This window comes from Paramormyrops kingsleyae, chromosome 13 (assembly GCF_048594095.1).
Source record: "Paramormyrops kingsleyae isolate MSU_618 chromosome 13, PKINGS_0.4, whole genome shotgun sequence".
NCBI lineage: Eukaryota > Metazoa > Chordata > Actinopteri > Osteoglossiformes > Mormyridae > Paramormyrops > Paramormyrops kingsleyae.
In genome coordinates, this window is record NC_132809.1 from 25,538,413 (window position 1) to 25,555,812 (window position 17,400).

Below are 17,400 nucleotides of genomic sequence, written 5' to 3' on the forward strand. Positions count from 1 at the left end.
TTAATTTCACAGCATGTCCTCTTTAGTGCACAACAAGAATAAATACGTTTCCCAACATCAGTGAAAAAATAAATGCAAAAATACAATGTCCACTACAATGGACATAAATGAATAGGTCGGGTCTCAGGAGGATATTCTAACTACGCACTGTGTAAAGAAGTGCTTCCTCAAATTCATCCTCTTATGGCCACGAATTCAAGTATTTAAATGTATACTGCCAGAGCTGGCTTTACAGACAGGCCATCTTTATCACCTCCGTCATCATCATCAGCTCCATCATCATCAACTTCCTGGTTCGATTTTATATTTACATTTTTATTTATTTAGCAGATGCTTTTAACTGGGGGGGGAAGTGCCTTGCTCAGCCACTGGATTTGAAGTCTTTGTCATCGTTGTGCTGATGCTGTAAACCTGCAATTTCCTATCTATCCATCTATCTATCTATCTATCTATCTATCTATCCATCTATCTATCTATCTAAAATCTGTCTAATACACTTCAATAGAAAGTTCTTGTTGATAAAAACAGTGTTCAGACACTTGTGACATGTCAGTGAAGTGAATTCACAGTGTATCAGAATTCAGATGCTGTGAGGAAACAGGAGGGTGTATGAATTTTACCTTAAATTAGACTCAGGAATGGAAATAAATACTTGCAGCAGAACAACTCCATCCAGCTGAATGGCTCTGAGTGTTAATACGTCTCACATCCAGATTAGTTGTAGCACATCGCCCCCCCCCCCACCCCCCAAAGCATATCCTACATTTCCTGTTTGAAAAACGATGGTCTGCTCTGCTGTCCTGCTCAGCCTGTGTTTACAAACACAAAGTCAGACTGAAACACGCGCTCTGCTGCTCTCACCTCGCACTGGACTTGACGTATGTGGATCCCTGACTGGCATCCAGCGGCGCCCTCTGGTGGCCGTGAGCCCTGGAGCGGCCACTGCTCTCCACAGCGGGTAGGTCGCAGTGAGCTCTCTGCTTGGCCTTGAGACGCAGCTTGTTCCTATAGCGCTCAATGTCTGACTTCTGCTTCAGGGCCATGTTCACCTGCACATGTGGAGTTCACGCTAGCTAAAGCACTTAATCCCTCCTCACCCGGGAGGTCATCGTGAAAATCCTGCCATTACCGACGGTAAACACTGCAAATCCGTCTCTGTACTGTCGGGGGGAACGTGCTGTAATGTGAACGGCTCAGTGAAACACCAGTGACAGGACAGGAGTGTGAACGAAAAGCCCTGAACTACTGAAAACAAGAGGTCAGGTTTATCTTTAGTACCACTGGACAGGACTAAGAGTCACTTTTAGATACATGGAGGAAAAGGGCTACTGACAATATTAAGAATTTATTTATTTTATCTGTTTGTTTGTTTGTTTACTTATTTGGTTGTTTATTTCCCTAATAGCTTTTTTCAGTATGATCTGTTTGCGTACTTTAAACATTTTTTGTACTATCTACGTGCAAGCACAAAGTGTGCTGTATTTGCAAGTCCAGTGTAGTAGGTTCTCAAACAAAACTTTAAAGGCCAATAAACGACATTTGTCGCCTGAGGCTTTCAGGTATTGCTCATATAATCACTGCTATTTAACTGATAAATGCCGGCACCATGTATACTTGTTTGCGATATGTGTGCTGTCTGTGCACTTTGTTCTGAATGGTTTGTTTGTTGTTTGTCTGCACTTTACGTTTACTGCTGTATGAACCAGAATTTCCCCAGGAAATCAATAAAGTTCATCTTATGTTATCTGATATGTTTCCGGGTTGGGGAATGTGTGTGAACATGATCAATTTGCATGCTCTCCCAGTGTCACATGACATATCTGAATATCATTTTTTTTTTTTTATCCTGAATGGCCCATAGTGAGTGGTCTGTAATGGGCTGGGGCCCCACTCAGCCAATCAGCTGCCTCGTACCCTCTGCTTCCTGAGACAGGTGAGTATGTATCTATAATAACGTGAGAGTAATGAAGCACTAATGTGTGGTGCCGGTAGCGGTGGACAGTCTCACCTCCCCATTAAGGATGCTGGAGTCCTGGCTGCGGTCAGAGGAGGGCGGGTGCGAACAGCTCTGCGGGGGGGCAGCCGGCTGAACAGAGACCAGCTGCAGGGAGCCTGAGGAGCCGTATGGATCTGCGAGATACCAGCGCGCGTGTTCAGGGCAGCTACACACAGCTAAAGGGAGAAGATGCTGAACACCTGTGCGCTCAGCGGGGGCTCCGACAGCACAGTTAATGTCCCGTGACACAGGACACCACAAAATCACTAAACAAATGTGTACAAGCTGCAAGTAGCCGGGGGACAGGTCAGAGTAAGAGGGCACAGAGCCCAGTACCAAATGAAGAACTCCTCAATGCTATTATTACTACTGCGACATTATTACTACTACTACTAGTTAAGACATGCCGTCCAGAATACCTGCAAACACACACAGTCAGGGGAGTGAGTACATGCTGAACGTCATTATTATTACAGAATACTTGCACACTTACAGTCAGGGGATTGATTATACACATTACATTACAATCATTACTACAGAATACCTGTACAATCAGTCAGGGAAGTGACTAAACACAGAACACTATTATTATAATTACAGAATACCTGCATTCTTATAGTCAGGAGACTGACTACACACAGGACATTATCATCATTACTATAGAATACCTGCACATTCACATTCAGGGGAGTGACTACCTGCAGGATATAATTATTTGTTTCTCTTTTAGGATTTTGCTTGCCTGCTGTCACATGTTGTCTATGCTGAACCCTGTACTGTCATTGTGAAATAATGGTGTTTGGGTTATATTCCCTGTTGTCATTGTGTAATGACGGGTATAAAATGTTATGTTGATTCCTGTGGGATGTACAGTGCTGTGAAAAAGAATCCCTCCAAATTCCCCCTTCAGAATACCTGCACATTCACAGTCAAGGGAGTGACTTCATGCATGACAATGCTATTATTATTATTATTATTTATTATTATTGCAGTGATTGTGGTTGTTGTTGTTGTTCTGATTATGTACGATGTGCATCAAAGGCTCACCAGTCCTCTTGGGTGCTTCTTCTCGAGGGGGCTTTTGCTGGGCTGGGACCCTCTGCGCTGATGTGGCCCTGCAGGAGTTGCCCTTCCCTGATTCGCTGCTGATGACGGAACCGTCCTCGCTGTAACCACAGCAACAGAAGAGGCGCTGAGCTGTGTGGTATCCGACCCCCCCCCCACCTCCCCCATTAATGTCTCCGGTACAGCCTGTTATCCTGACACATGCCCACAGTGAACACAACCGAATACATTTACATGCAGTTAAATACACAGATAAACAGATGTGATTATATGTCAGGAAATAATCATTTGTGCAGGAGCCAATGGCCGCCTCCGTCTCCACGGAAACAATAGAGGCTGCTCCTATACCTTCAGGGTTCACAGATTCACATAGCCTCCCACACAGGATTTAAAAAAAACACTGAATTCAGAACGACTAAAAACACAACAGAAGCCAGATACACATTTATTGTAGGATTTTTATATGAAGGTTATGAGACTTAAACAGGCTTTTAAAGTTATCAGTTAGATAAATTAAGCTGTCCTGCATGTTTGACTTACATTTCTTAAGGCTAATCTATGAACTGACAGTCTACCAGTTGATTTATTTAAGGTGTTTATTGAGTAAAATAAGTGAATGGGAACTCATGCTAGGATACTGATTTTAGGAACCAATTGTCTGCTACTGCCTGTCTTTATACCCACACTCTAACCAAGCGGGAGACATGATTTCCGGAATTGAGGTCAACTGAGGTCTATTCCAGAATCTGGGATATTCATTACATATATTCAATAATTTAGGACATTTCAGGTATATTCCGGAAACCAGGATAATCAATGTTTATTCCCCAACAGAAATGTCAATGATCACTTGAGTACATAAGAGAATATTCACTGAGGCCGAGACGAGTGACAAATGGATGCTTTTCTTGTTCCTTGTAAAAATTTGGCGGATTTTCTTTCAAGGACAAACTGAACACAGAAAGATTTAGGCCACATGACTTCAGTCTGATACAACCTACTCTCACAGGGACATTAAAAGACACCAAAGCAGCATCACGTGACATTCTGCCAGGGTCATGTGATAGACAATTCTGTTTCATCAAGGTCAATAGGCATCACTTCCCGCTTCCAATACAGCAGAAAGCCATGCAGGGTTTTGTGTAACAATCCCGGTCCTCCAAGTTGATTCTGCATCCGGTTGCACTTCCCAAGCTCCTGATGCTTAAGGCTTACCGAGATCACGCATGCTCATGTAAACTCTCCCGGCTTGACCTAGTGCGCATTTAACATGCTGTATTACACTGACTAGTTAACATGGAAACCACCAGCCTCTGGTTTATACATTAAGGAAGGGGCAGCATCCCAATCTATAATAACAGAACTGACTGCCGCAGGAGGACAGATGTGGTGCGAGCTCGCTAGCTAGTATGCTACGGGGGGGGGGGGGGGGGGGGGGGGATGAGGTCCTGCTTGGTCGCTAGGCAACCAAGCAAACACACAAGCAAATCATGGAAGGAGCCCACTGCTCAGGGACTGATCAATTATAAATATGATTGATAAATTATGAACATAGTTAAGGAGATTTAAATGTTTTTTTCTTTAACAGCAAGGCCATCAAAGCAATCAGAACTGTTTGAAAATTTGGAATTCATTTTTAACACTGAATCACACAGTGATGAGTGAAAGAACACACAATAAAATCTGTTGGGCAAGGTTACAGAGAAACATTTTTTGATTAAATGTTGATTCAATGAAGTGTCCTGACTGGAAGCAAAAATGTGCTTGAGAGGATTAAAATCTGTGACACTTAAAACAGAGTTACAGGGAAAGGATCTATTTAAGATTCAGCGTTTATTTCTTGGTCATGGTACTGTGTCAATAACACCTCAAAAGGCGCTTCCACATTTCTTGTTTTCTTGATAATGATGCTCCTACTCTCTTTCAGCTGTCAGCCTCTTATAGATTTCTGCTCCCCCACAAAATGGCTTTCATCATCTGAGCACAAATTCGCAATTTCCAAAAGCCTTGAGGGCTAGAATGATTCTCCGAGTCTCACCTCCTATGGACCTCATTGGGCAGGGTCCTCTTGGACGCAGTTCCATTCTGGTGCAGCAGGGGGCCATCCCGGACAGACAGGGGGAGGACAATGGTTTCCTGGGTTGCGGAAACAGCTTCCTCATTGCCGCCCTGCTGCCCGAGGTGTTGCTTGGCGTAGTCGAACCCTTGCACAGGCTGTGGGGGAAGCGCTTATAAAATCATACTTTTCCTGCAGTAGACTGAACATCGTAATATGGAAAATCCAACAACCACCCATCCGTGATGCAAACCAAATTCAACACATCTCTAGAATCTCACATGTTCAACCTTAGGCATCCAAATTTGTGAGAAGCATGGAAGGACTGATGTGTATGAGGCTGCTCTTCCTCCCTCTGTCCTATTTGTCCCTCAGCGTGACGCTTCACTTGTGTGTCCAACAGTCAGAGATTCTGCTTCTATTCTTAGCAGTTCAGTGAGCATTAAATTAACCTTGAACCAACCTGCTCTATAAGAAGCAAGGACATCTCCTTGAAAAAGGCCACTTTTGTAAGTGCTTTCAGTTTGCTCCTTCACGTCTCACTAACACGGACACACACCAGCAGCGATTGACTGATACCATCTTCTATCCACTGATCAAGAGAGACGCTGGATTAAGCCCTGAATGCTTCACACACTCTTTCCCTATTGGCTGTTAATGTGCCCCAGTGGATTATGGGACAAATGTGGTCTGATCTCCCTCCTGATCTCTGGCCTGCTTGCTGCTTTGACGTCAAAGGGGATAAGATTATCTCAGCACTGGGCATCACAATATCCCACGTGGGGCCTCGGCTACATAGGACAGACTACAAATCTGCAGCGAAGGCATGTGAGGCCTCAGGACGGGCCGCAAATGCGCAGCAAAGGCATGCAGGGCCTTGGCCGCCTGGGACAAGCTGCAAATCCGCAGCAAAGGCATGCAGGGCCTTGGCCGCCTGGGACAGCCTTCAAATCTGCAACAAAGGTATGCGAAGGCCTCAGGACACAGCAGAGGCAGCAAAGGCATGCAGGGCCTCGGACGCCTGGGACAGGCTGCAAATCCACAGCAAAGGTATGTCACACTGACAGATACCTGGTACTCTGTCATCTTACAGGGAGCCTCTGCCCAGGATGCCATAGACTCTGCATTTTCCCTGACACAGCTCAGCCAATCTGAAACGTGTAAGCTGTGAGTGGTAGCGTAAGGGGATGTCAGCTCTGATACAGAGCGACACGTTGAGCTGGAAGACAGAAAAGGTTTTATTCTGGCTTCTCTACCAGAAAGCTAATCAGGATCACGCTGGAAAAGACAGCCTTGTCACTGGTCCACCACCGGATCACAAGCCAGTCAGAGCAAATCCTATAGCCATCACAGTACACTCACACTCAACGGCACAGGAGAGAGGTTGATATTGGGGGGACACAATTAATAATTTAAATACAATAGTCTGTTTATTGGGGGGATGAAGCCAGATTAAATATTGGGAGGGACAGTTCCCCCGGTCCGTAGGACTCACAGGATTGTAGGTTCAGGGTCTTGGATTGGGGTGTCATCAGAGTACATGTATATATCACGCCCCAAAAAGGCCTGCTTAAAACCAGGCTCCCCGATGTCCATTATAGATAGTACACAACATGAGTCACTCCAGCATCCGCCCAATCAGAAATCCAGGGTACCTGGTGGTAGAAACTGGCGTCCCTCCGATACGATGTCTAAACAAGCAAAAAGAAAATCCTGTTAGCAAAGAGAAACTACAACGTTTTATACTAAAATGATCTGCAGAAAGAGCCATACCTTGGTACGAGGGTTCAGTTCCACCTTAAAATCCCCTCTGTTCCTCCGGCACAGCACAGCCGTGATGATGAGGACGATGACCATCACCACGGCGATGGGTACCAGCACCGCCGGGATGATCCAAAGGTTGCTGGGAGGGCTTTTCACCACAGCTGAGGAGGCACATGGCAAATCACATGAGTCAGTACTGCGGCCAGTCAGCTTTCATGGAAGAGTATGCCTTCTAACTCGTGATTGGTTAAATGCGTGTCTGTGTGTGTGCATGCGTGTGTGTGTGTGTGTGTGTGTGCGCGCACAGGGTCTGCAGAGAACGTACGCTCAGCCTGCAGCTGGACAAAATAGCCCAGCGTTAGGGCCATGGTCTGGGAGTCCACCGTGTTGAGGATCTTGGCGGCTGAGGTGCCCAGCAGGGGGCGGCCTTGCAGCTGGGCATAGTAGATCATCTCAGCGGGGTTTTTAGGCCCTGGGACCCGCCGGACTCCGACCATCTGAACCACAGCGCAGACCAGCTCATTAGCTACGGTTACACTTATGGGCTGATCATGTGACCACCACAGACAGCCCCCCCATGTACCGAAATGTCACAGCACTGTGGATACTTCATTGTGAAAATTTCCAGTGCCTAACCGCCCCCCATCTACACAGTTCCCCAAAATAGCCCTCTCTTGACCCCCCCAGAGTGCCGGCCCACCTGCACAGTGTATCCCCCAACGGTGGTGGCTCTCCGGAAGCGAGCCCCCTGTTGCTGGGCGATGACAAACAGCTGAGCCAAACGCTGTTCCATTAAGCGTGCAAAGTTCTGATAGCCGCCGTCCAGAGATGAGCTGTCGACGTATTGCAGCACTGCGGGGGCGTGGCCAGAGCCAGAGAGACATTACTACTGATCTCCATGAAGGGATCTGGTCCTTTAGCTCTTTCCATTGTCCTGAACCAACCCTAATGCAAACACCAACTCGGCTTGGAGCAATTCCTCTAGGAATTGACATCTGTTTTAGAAGTGACATACAAGTCAGAAAAATACTATCTTACAGATGCATGGCTGTCAAGGAGTCGACTAGACATAAGTACAGCTGGGCTGAGCTTCTGATGAACACCTAGGTACAAGAGTCAGCAGAACTGGACCAGAAGCTATACAACAACTTCTAACATGGCAAGAACCTAATAAGACAACTTTCAAATCACACACTAAGAGCATTCAGGGAAGAAAGTCAATGTATTCCTGGAACAGATAGAGCCGGCTTTTCCTAACTATAAGACATAAATAATAAAAGAAAGGACACAGACACAGTCCTGATAGAGGCTAATTACCTGTGATTACCCAGAAGTCCTTGGTGGCTATGGAGGTGTTCAGGTTGTGGTACAGTAATGCTGTAGAGAGTAAAAGAAAATAAAGCGTCAGACAAAGAAAAGGGTCCTCTGGAGGGCAGGCTGGATCTAGACGACCTTCTCGCTAGCAGGGGACGAAACTGTCAGTGACTGAGTGCTTGATGTCACTCAGCATTTACAGATCAGCTAGAACAGCACGGTGTAGCCAGCGGAAACATACGCTAAACGTTTACAGCGTCACTGGAGAACTAGCCAGACGAATCCCGGTCTCATCTGTCTTAGAAAAACTGCTAAATAAATGACTGGACGAAATGTACACAGAAAGGAATGAGTCACCGAAAGAATAATATGGTCATGGGAGTAAGATGGTTCACCGAAAGCGCCAAACGCATCAGAATCACGATGGTTTTATCCCTAGTAGTTACCTGCATCTGAGGAAGGGGCTCTCCTGCATAAATTATTTAATATGGTAATTTTGCATGCTATACTAAATAGTCTGGATTGGCAAGACGTCGTTTGTGAATATAAAGCTCAATCACAAATGTAAACAGAAGTAATAAGGTCTCATTTGCAAACTGATGAATGTGGGTCTACAAAATGCCACATGTTCCGAGGTATGCGACACTCGCGTCGCGACAGAGGGAGGCTTGGCAGCGTGCCATTGGCCAGTCTGCTGTCCACATAAGACCTACAGGAGGATTGTGGGTGGCCTGCGAGATGAGCAGATGCTACCGCTAATCGACAGAAGGCCAGTGACAAAATGCGGAGCGAGCGAGAGCAGGACGCAAGGAACGAGATCGGGCCTCAACCTCGAGGCAGCGTCACTAAGGAAACGGCACGTGTGACTGGACCCGCGGGGACACCCACGCTCGGCGATGCTCAGCGGAGGGTAGAACAGGAAGTAGCCGACCAGCTCAGCGCTGAGCTGCCCCAGGAGGCCGCTGGAGACGGTGCCGTTGAGGCTCTCGCTGCCATTCCTCACCACGTAGGTCAGTGCCACAGCCTGCGACAACGGCAGCTGCCAGGCAGCCAGGATCTGCAAGGACAGAGACACGGCTGGCCAATCAGAGACAGACAATGGGTGGAGGCGGTCTTCCCAAGAGGCAGCCTTCAAAAGAGGCATCTAAAAGCTTCAGAAACAGCTGCAACAAATAAAGTCTTTTTTTAATGAAGGGCATGTTCAAATATGTGTAATAACCTAAGGAAATATGATTTCTAAAAAGTGTTTACAAAATTGAATATTTTACAGCTGTATTCTAGTTCAGTTTCATGCAGATTTGCTGTTATTAAACCTTCCAGGTGATAAATAAGAGGCAGTAGGCTGGTGCAGAGGCAGCTCAGGACTAGGGTGGCTTTGGCTGAGCTTTCGGGGGGGGCGGGGGGGGTCAGGTACCTGAACAGAAAGCTTAGCAGAGCTATTGAGGACTTTGGACTGCGCCTCCGTAAAGACGCTCTCCAGCCTCTGCTCCATGCTTTGGACGAAAGCACAGGAAGTGATGTCATCGCCTGGGCCCACAAACCTGAGAACTGAGTTAACACAAGCAAGGTCAGGGGGTCACGTGTCTGCATACAGAGATGCGGAACTGTCCAGCTGTGCGGCGAATTCAGTGCCTGCAGCAGTGGAGCCTGGCTGATCATCAGCCATTTATCTAAGCATCTAAGAAAATCGGGACACCTGTCTTTATTGTCATATAACACGGATGCACATTATGAAAAAGTAAGTAAATTTATGCTTATCATAATCGTCAGGACAAAGACAGTGGGATGCCTGTACTGTATGTGTCTTGCGCCAGCTGACGCCACCCCGCTCTTACCTGTCTTCACCAGCAGGGCGGCGTCAGGCGGTGGCCTCCAGGGCTCGCCGGCCAGCAGTATGGCCTGCACCAGCGGTACTGCCTGCTTTACGTCCCCCAGCAGCCGGTCGGCGCCGTACGCGGCCAGGGCCTCCGCCACCGTGGACGCTGTGAGGACAGCGGAGCCGCTGACCGCGTAGTAACCCACGGTCACGTTCCATGTGCCGCTCACATTGCCGATCTGGGGGTCAAAGGTTCGGGCTTCGGTTAAAATGAGCATGATGACATAGAGCGACCCCTAAACTAAACAGGCCCAGCCTCAGAGGGCAATGCAGAGGGACATGTGCGTCACACAAAGATCATGGGCTTTACTGTAGATGTAGCAGTTTGATGAAAGTAGCAGTTTGATGAAAATAGTATTAAACACAAAACAGTCATATGCCTGAGAAAAGAACAGACAGCATAACTTGACGCAGCCATTTCACAGCCACTGATGGTCATTTTCAGATATTTCTCATTTGACAGGAATGGAAATACCCTAAATGTCCCTCATGTCCATAGCTGATAGTGATTGGTATGCTCCTTCTCCCCCTCCCCTCATTCTCTCCTCCTCTCTCCTTCTCCCCCTCCCCTCATTCTCTCCTCCTCTCTCCTTCCCTCGCCCTCCCCTATCTCCTCCTCTCTCCTTCTCCCCCTCCCCTCATTCTCTCCTCCTCACTCCTTCCCTCGCCCTCCCCTATCTCCTCCTCACTCCTTCTCCCCCTCCCCTCATTCTCTCCTCCTCTCTCCTTCTCCCCCTCCCCTCATTCTCTCCTCCTCTCTCCTTCCCTCGCCCTCCCCTATCTCCTCCTCACTCCTTCTCCCCCTCCCCTCTTTCTGTCCTCCTCTCTCCATTCTCCCCCCACCCTTTTTTCTCTCTTCCTGTTTCCAATACTCCCTCTCCCCTCTCTCTCTTCCTTTTTTCTTTCCTCTTCATTCATTCTCTCCCCTCTCCATCTCTCCTACTTCACGCGTTCTCTCCTCCTCTCTCCTTCCCTCCTCCTCCCTCTTTCATTCCCCTCCCCTCTTTCTTTCCTTCTCTCCTCCTCGCTCCTCTTCTCTGTGGTGCACATGCCCTGAGGCTCAGCAGCTCGGAAGGGAAGGCAGCATTTAAAATACCAATGAGGCAGTAGGAGCTCAAGGCTGGGGAAGTTGGGGGTGGGGGGGGGGGGGTTGGGGAGGTGGCTGATGTGTTGGCATTCATGCACTGTTCGGCCCCTGAGCTGTGCGATGCTGTGTGGGAGAGAGGCAGGGAGGGATCCACATGGCTCATAAATCCATGATAACATGAGAACCCTGTGGTCCATCTGACCAACATAACTGTGAGTCAGACCCTAACCCTGACCCTAAAAGGAAGAAGAAAACCCTCATTAAGTATAAAATACACCAACAACCTCTTAGGTACAAGACAAAAACATGCTAGACATCGTAATAAATAAATAAAATATTAATGCTATATATTCTGAGCTGTTCCATTTCAATATAAGCTAGTGAAGTAACTTGCTGGAATTCATTCTGGGCTATTTCTCCTCGTGATGCCCTCCCCCTCGCCAGGTCCCCGGGAGGCTGACCTGAGCCTGTACGGTGCTGAGATTCAGCGCCTTCTGCAGCGCACGGCTGAGCCCGCGCGGGAGGTTCTGTCTCAGTGCACCGTCCATCCTCTTCCCCCTGAAGTGGACGGACAGCACTGCGGGAGGGAGGAGGAGCCAGAGGACGTCAACGTTAGTGGCCAATGAGGAGGAGCCGCGGCACCACGTCACGGCCGGCCGGGGCGCCTCTCACCTGTCTTCACCCACATCTCCTCAGTGACGTTGCATTGCAGCATGGGACTCTCTGTAAGGGAGGAGTTGGACACACTGACTGTGGTCTTTGTGGGTGTGAAAGTCAGTGGTGTGGCACTTGTTGTGGTCTGCATGGAGGTTAAATCGGTTGTAGTTGTCTTCATAGTGGTTTTCTCCAAGACCTTCCCCTCAGTCCTGCTTGTGTGGGTCTGCGTAGTGCTGGCCAACCATGTCGTGGTGTCAGAGATGACGGTGGTGGTCCTCACGGCATCCGTGACTGCGGTCGTGGTCGTGATGGTCATGGTGGTCGTTTCAGGGGAGCCATCTGTCACGGTGTGTGGCGGCGCCCCAGAGGCATCTGTGGTTGTGGGGTCTACAAGCAGCGAATCGCTGGGGCCCATCGAAGCCAGGCCACGCTCCAGGTGGGTGGAATCCAGTTCGCTTGGCGAGGAAACGGGCGTCACTGTGGCCGGAGGCAAACCGGAGACCGCCGTCTCGTCTATGGCGTAGGGGCGAGAAGAAGAGCCACCATAAACATCACTACAGGTGCAAAAGGGAAGGGGAGAAGGAAGGCTGTAGCTGACCGATATGAAGATACGCTTGAAAGAGCGGGCATCTAGCCTGGAGTGTCTGTCAGTGGGTGAGGTGGGTCTAGGTCTGGGTGGATGTTCTATGGTTAGGTTCTGGGTGAAGTGGGTAACAGAAGGGGATTCTGGGTAAGTGTGAGCTGAGCCTGGGACAGACCTGAGCTGTAGGCGGGATACACGCTGGTGACCAAAGGGACAGAAGATTGAGCTCCCTTGAATGGCTCTTCTGAAGGCTCTTGGTTTGTTTGGTTTCCATTGTAATTGCCAGAGCCAGCCGGGGAGGCCAGTGTCTGCACTAATGTCTGGGGCCCTTCAACAGAGCCTGCCAGCATGGTGAGTATAGAGGCAAAGGCTGGCTCCTCGCGTAGGCTCTCTGCTGCCCCTGCTGGATGGACGCGGCTGCGGGCGAGCTGTCCCTCCTCCACCAGCAGAACGCCAGCCAACAATTTGGTCAATCCCGCTGATGGCGTGTAGTCAGGGGGGAGGGAGGTTGAGGCCGATCCCTCATAAGCACCTTCCCCTGGAAAAGTAGGAAGAAAACAGAAAGTGCTCAAACGTAGTCACTTCAACGCTCAGATCTGATCTGTCATTCCCCAATGCTAACGCCTACAATTACACGTTTCCATTTGTTCATGTTAGGTGTCAAAGCAGAATGGTTATGCTCCACTATGTGAGAGTTAAAAGCTCACATATGGCAGCAGTGACATTCAAAGCTCCAAAGCTGATTATTCACATATGGTCATGTGATGGAGCCGTACTGTCCACGAAAATAGTCTCAATAATATTTAGTATCTTGTCCACAGGGGTTTCTTGGAAGACACATATGTACTGTGAAATGGACAGGAACTGAACACTCGGTAATTCAGAGGCAGGTTGGGTTTCCACGTGTTTCACATTCACCGCCATGAGCCTGGCTGGCGGACAGAAGGACCACGCAGGGTTTGCTTTCAGAAGTTTGCTCTCAGGATGCAAAGTAGAATAATGCTGCGTCAGAAGATCTTCATTTCAAGAGAGACCACTGAGACCGTCCATCCTGCAGATCATCTGACACTAATTCTCGGTCTGTTAGCTCTTCTGTGACACCCTTGAAAACTAATACACTTAAAAAAACGTTGTGTTCCTCACTGGACCAGATGCTGTATTAAGAATGAGAAACCATGGAATGCACCTTAACTCAGACCCAGCTGAATCCAGCTTAATTATTTGTCCAGTGGGGTCCGTGAAAAGCTTACAGATGGAAGGTACTGAGCAGAATTTGGAGCAAGATTCAAGATTCAGGCATTTACTCTGATGTGCACAGGAAACAGTAGTTACACTACATGATGAGAATGAAACACAAATACAAATGAAGGTGCTTACAGTTAGACATAAAATATGTAAATACTGACAGATTAGTGCCAGACTAAAAGCGCACAAAATCATTTTTTAAAGTCAGTATATTCAGAATAAGTTAATATGTTTGATAACTGACGTATAACAGTTACTAGGCAGTTTTCATAAACTGGAAACATATAAAAGTATGAGTATTTAAGCATGAACAGCAGTTAAATGTGTCTGGTCTTGCATGCCTGGCTGCTGACTAAGGAGGAGAGAATCACGCTTGAAGCTCTACACAGATGAGCTCAGAGGATTAATGAAAATATCAGGACAAAGTGTAAAACTGCACTTGGCCCCTTCCAGCCGAATTTTGACAAGCAGCCTCGTTCAAATGGCCTATTTCCTTTGCTAAAATTGTGACTCAGTGATGACATTAAGTGCTATTATGAATACAATAAACTGTTTAACTACATCTGTATATTTGCATGAACGTGTAAGAACCACGCAGCCCCCCTGTGGATTTGCTGGGTAGTGCACAACTGTCCTTGAGCCACAGTGGAGTGCATTTTCAAAACATATTTCCTGTGGAAATTTACATAACTATAAATTTAACGTCTGTTCATGAGGCCACTGCCTGGAGTCAGAGACTATTCATTCTCATGATTCACTTCAGCATATGCTGTCAATAAATCATAAACTGCAGAAATCACTCGTTCAAAGACATCTCAAAACGATTATTCATAGTCAGTGTTATCATTCAGGAAGTTGAGGTCAGTTACTATGAATAAATCAGTACCATTTTCCCCTCCCCACGGTTCACTGACCACCCATTTACCAGAACTGGGGATTCAGGACAGGATACTGTGGAGAACCTGGAGTCAGTCCCAGGAAAGACATGGCACAAGGCGGGGATACCCAGGGTGGGCCATGCCAGTCTATCGCGGGACACACACACACACACAGGAGCTACGACGCTAACCAACAAGGCCTGCTGTTAGGCAACAGTGCTATCCAACGAGCCGCCACTCCACCCTGCTGTTACGCTTTTGCACTGACCAACGAGCTTCCGCTCGTCCCTGCCTTTATGCTGCCATTTCCATTAGACTACAATACCGACAAGTCATGCCTTTATGCTACGGCGCTAACCTAAAAGCCACCGCCTTGCCCTGCCTTTATAATACGGCACTAACTGAAAAGCCACTGCTTTGCCCTGTCGTAACACTACTGTGGTAACCGACAAGCCACTGCTCCACCTTGCCGTTATGCTACTGCGCTAAGTGACAAGCTACCACCCTGCCCTGACATCATGCTATGGCGCTAACCGACAAGCCACGGCTCTGTCCTGCCATTTCGGTTCTGCGCAAACTGATATGTCTCCACCCTGCACTACTATTGCACTACATAGATAACCGGCAAGCCACCTTTCTGCCCTGACATCATGCTATGGCGCTAACCGACAAGCCACGGCTCTGTCCTGCCATTTCGGTTCTGTGCAAACCGATATGTCTCCACCCCGCACTACTATTGCACTACATAGATAACCGGCAAGCCACCTTTCTGCCCTGACATTATGCTATGGCGCTAAACGACAAGCCACGGCTCTGTCCTGCCATTTTGTCATTACAATGTCATTAGAGTCTATTTTTTCATCTAATGTAAGGACAGGTTGTCAGATTTAGCAGAAGTTTATTACCCTGTATATGATACCGAATTTCTTGAAGTATTAGATAGTACATGACATCATTAATCCAGTGTTTAAATGTAGGTGGCGATTTGTCTTTCCATTTCATTACAGTTTTTCTCCATTGGTTTGGCTCATTTCTTGAAACCGAGATGACATTCTCAAAATAACATGGACAAATCTCCAAACCACCTTGCAATTGTTCACAACAGAATGTCATTTCTCATTGGTTTCATCAAATTGCAAATGCTTTAGTACATGTCTCAAGTGACTCTGTGCTTTTTTTCAAATGATTATGTACAAGTAGCTACAGTTAGCACAATGAGCCCACATTTAGCACATTTTCCAAATAAATAGATCTTGCTGATCTAAACTGATTAGCTGATTTTCAGTCTAATGGTTGTTCTCTCCAAAACATGTCAGCATGATTTCATCGTGTAAGTCATCACATGCACAATAGTCTGTTCAAATGTCAAAATTAGTCAAGAACATAATACCATGAACATCATATATGAATTTCTTGGAAAATTTGATTTCAACCTGGCCAAGGGCCGCAGACGTGGCCGTAACATCATTGGTCAGCGGGCCACGGTGGATGTCCCAGGCCAGCGAGGGGGCAATTTAACAATGTGTGCTGCCATATCTGAGAATGGTGTGGCCACTCACATCCCCAGTCTTGGCCCATACAACACACACAAGCTCCTCATCTTCTTGGATCGCCTTTATACCGATGTTATCCCAGAAAATGAGAGAGGTCTCATAGGGCCTCACCTACCCATTTATGTAATTGTGTGGGACAATGTCAATTTCCACCATAGCCCACTCATTAGGGGCTGGTTTGCAACGCATCCAAGGATGGTCATGGAGTTCCTACCACCTTACTCTCCTTTCCTCAATCCGATAGACAGTTTTTCTCTGCTTGGAGGTGGAGAGTGTATGAGCATCATGCTCAGGATCAGCCGTCCCTGCTCCATGCTATGGACGCAGCATGTGACGACATTACAGGAGATCAATGCAGGGGATGGTTGCGGCATGCACACCGTTTCTTCCCTCGTTGCATTGCAAGAGAAAGTATCCGCTGTGATGTGGACGAGAATCTGTGGCCAGACGGACAACAGCGTGTAAATAATCAGGAGGGTGAAGACAGTGGACAAGAGCGGGAGAATGAGTACAGCGACCACTGAATAAGTCCTTGTTTTTTGATTTTGTGTTTATACAATTTATTACTGTAATGTACATTTTCTTTTTACATATGTATGAAACTTTCTTTGCATGTGAATAAAAAATGGTTATAATTTCCTTGGTAGTGTGAGTGCAATCTGTGATGTCAAACCTTGGAGGCTACTCTTTTCTGTTGTATATTGTTGGTCCTCTGCCATAGTGACAAAACATCTAAACATTTTGTATGGCAGTACTCACACAATGCCAAAGGGACGATGCATTTTGGGGGCACTGACTAAGCAGATTAGAAAGAAATGTAGTTTTGACACATGAGTGAACTGTTTTAGGAGAGCTATGAGCTTTTGCAGGTGAACCATGTTGTTGTGATCAACCATCCAGGTTTATTTTGACAAAAGCACCAAGAATGATGAGAATGTCCGATCTGTGTCGAGAAATGAGCCAAAGCTATTGAGAAGGATCTTTGCCATTTTGGAGACACTGACTGTTTAAATGAGAAAGGGATTTAGATTGAAGCCTGAGTGAACAGTTTTGGAAGAGATATGAGCTTTTGCAGGTGAGCTATAGTGTTGTGCTAAACTGTAAGAGTGTTTTGCCAAATGATCTTAGAGTTTTGAGAATGTAATTTCTGTTTCAAGAAATGAGCCAAACCAATGGAGAAAAACTGTAACATAATACGTCTGGCAGGTAGTGTTGCAAATGCCATCACTGTTTTACCCCAGCTGCCTATGCGATCTTCTTCTGGTGTTAATCCAAGGATGGTTATGACAGGGGATGGCTCAATATGAGTATCATTTTCACTTGAAC

General features: G+C 47.1%; 1 protein-coding gene across 9 annotated transcripts in view; it reads right to left on the reverse strand.

Annotated features, from left to right (window-relative positions):
• Nucleotides 1–17,400, reverse strand: part of LOC111858135 (UPF0606 protein KIAA1549L-like) — a 39,467-nt gene that overhangs the window by 11,407 nt on the left and 10,660 nt on the right. For 8 of the 9 annotated variants that reach the window (XR_002841515.2, XR_002841513.2, XR_002841514.2 and 5 more), the window contains exons 2-16: nucleotides 12,574–12,936; nucleotides 11,831–12,328; nucleotides 11,620–11,735; nucleotides 10,031–10,250; nucleotides 9,610–9,743; nucleotides 9,084–9,252; nucleotides 8,199–8,258; nucleotides 7,582–7,733; nucleotides 7,207–7,378; nucleotides 6,891–7,042; nucleotides 6,773–6,808; nucleotides 5,100–5,275; nucleotides 3,044–3,162; nucleotides 2,009–2,130; nucleotides 862–1,049 (exon numbers count right to left, since the gene is read on the reverse strand). Coding sequence is in view for 6 of the 9 variants with exons in the window: in XM_023839603.2 (XP_023695371.1) it covers nucleotides 862–1,049; nucleotides 2,009–2,130; nucleotides 3,044–3,162; nucleotides 5,100–5,275; nucleotides 6,773–6,808; nucleotides 6,891–7,042; nucleotides 7,207–7,378; nucleotides 7,582–7,733; nucleotides 8,199–8,258; nucleotides 9,084–9,252; nucleotides 9,610–9,743; nucleotides 10,031–10,250; nucleotides 11,620–11,735; nucleotides 11,831–12,328; nucleotides 12,574–12,936 (2,677 nt within the window). In the remaining 3 variants the exon portion in view is untranslated. Of the gene's footprint in view, nucleotides 1–861; nucleotides 1,050–2,008; nucleotides 2,131–3,043; nucleotides 3,163–5,099; nucleotides 5,276–6,772; nucleotides 6,809–6,890; nucleotides 7,043–7,206; nucleotides 7,379–7,581; nucleotides 7,734–8,198; nucleotides 8,259–9,083; nucleotides 9,253–9,609; nucleotides 9,744–10,030; nucleotides 10,251–11,619; nucleotides 11,736–11,830; nucleotides 12,329–12,573; nucleotides 12,937–14,568; nucleotides 15,121–17,400 lie in introns of those variants that run through there. The other variant, XM_023839607.2, reaches the window with a different exon arrangement.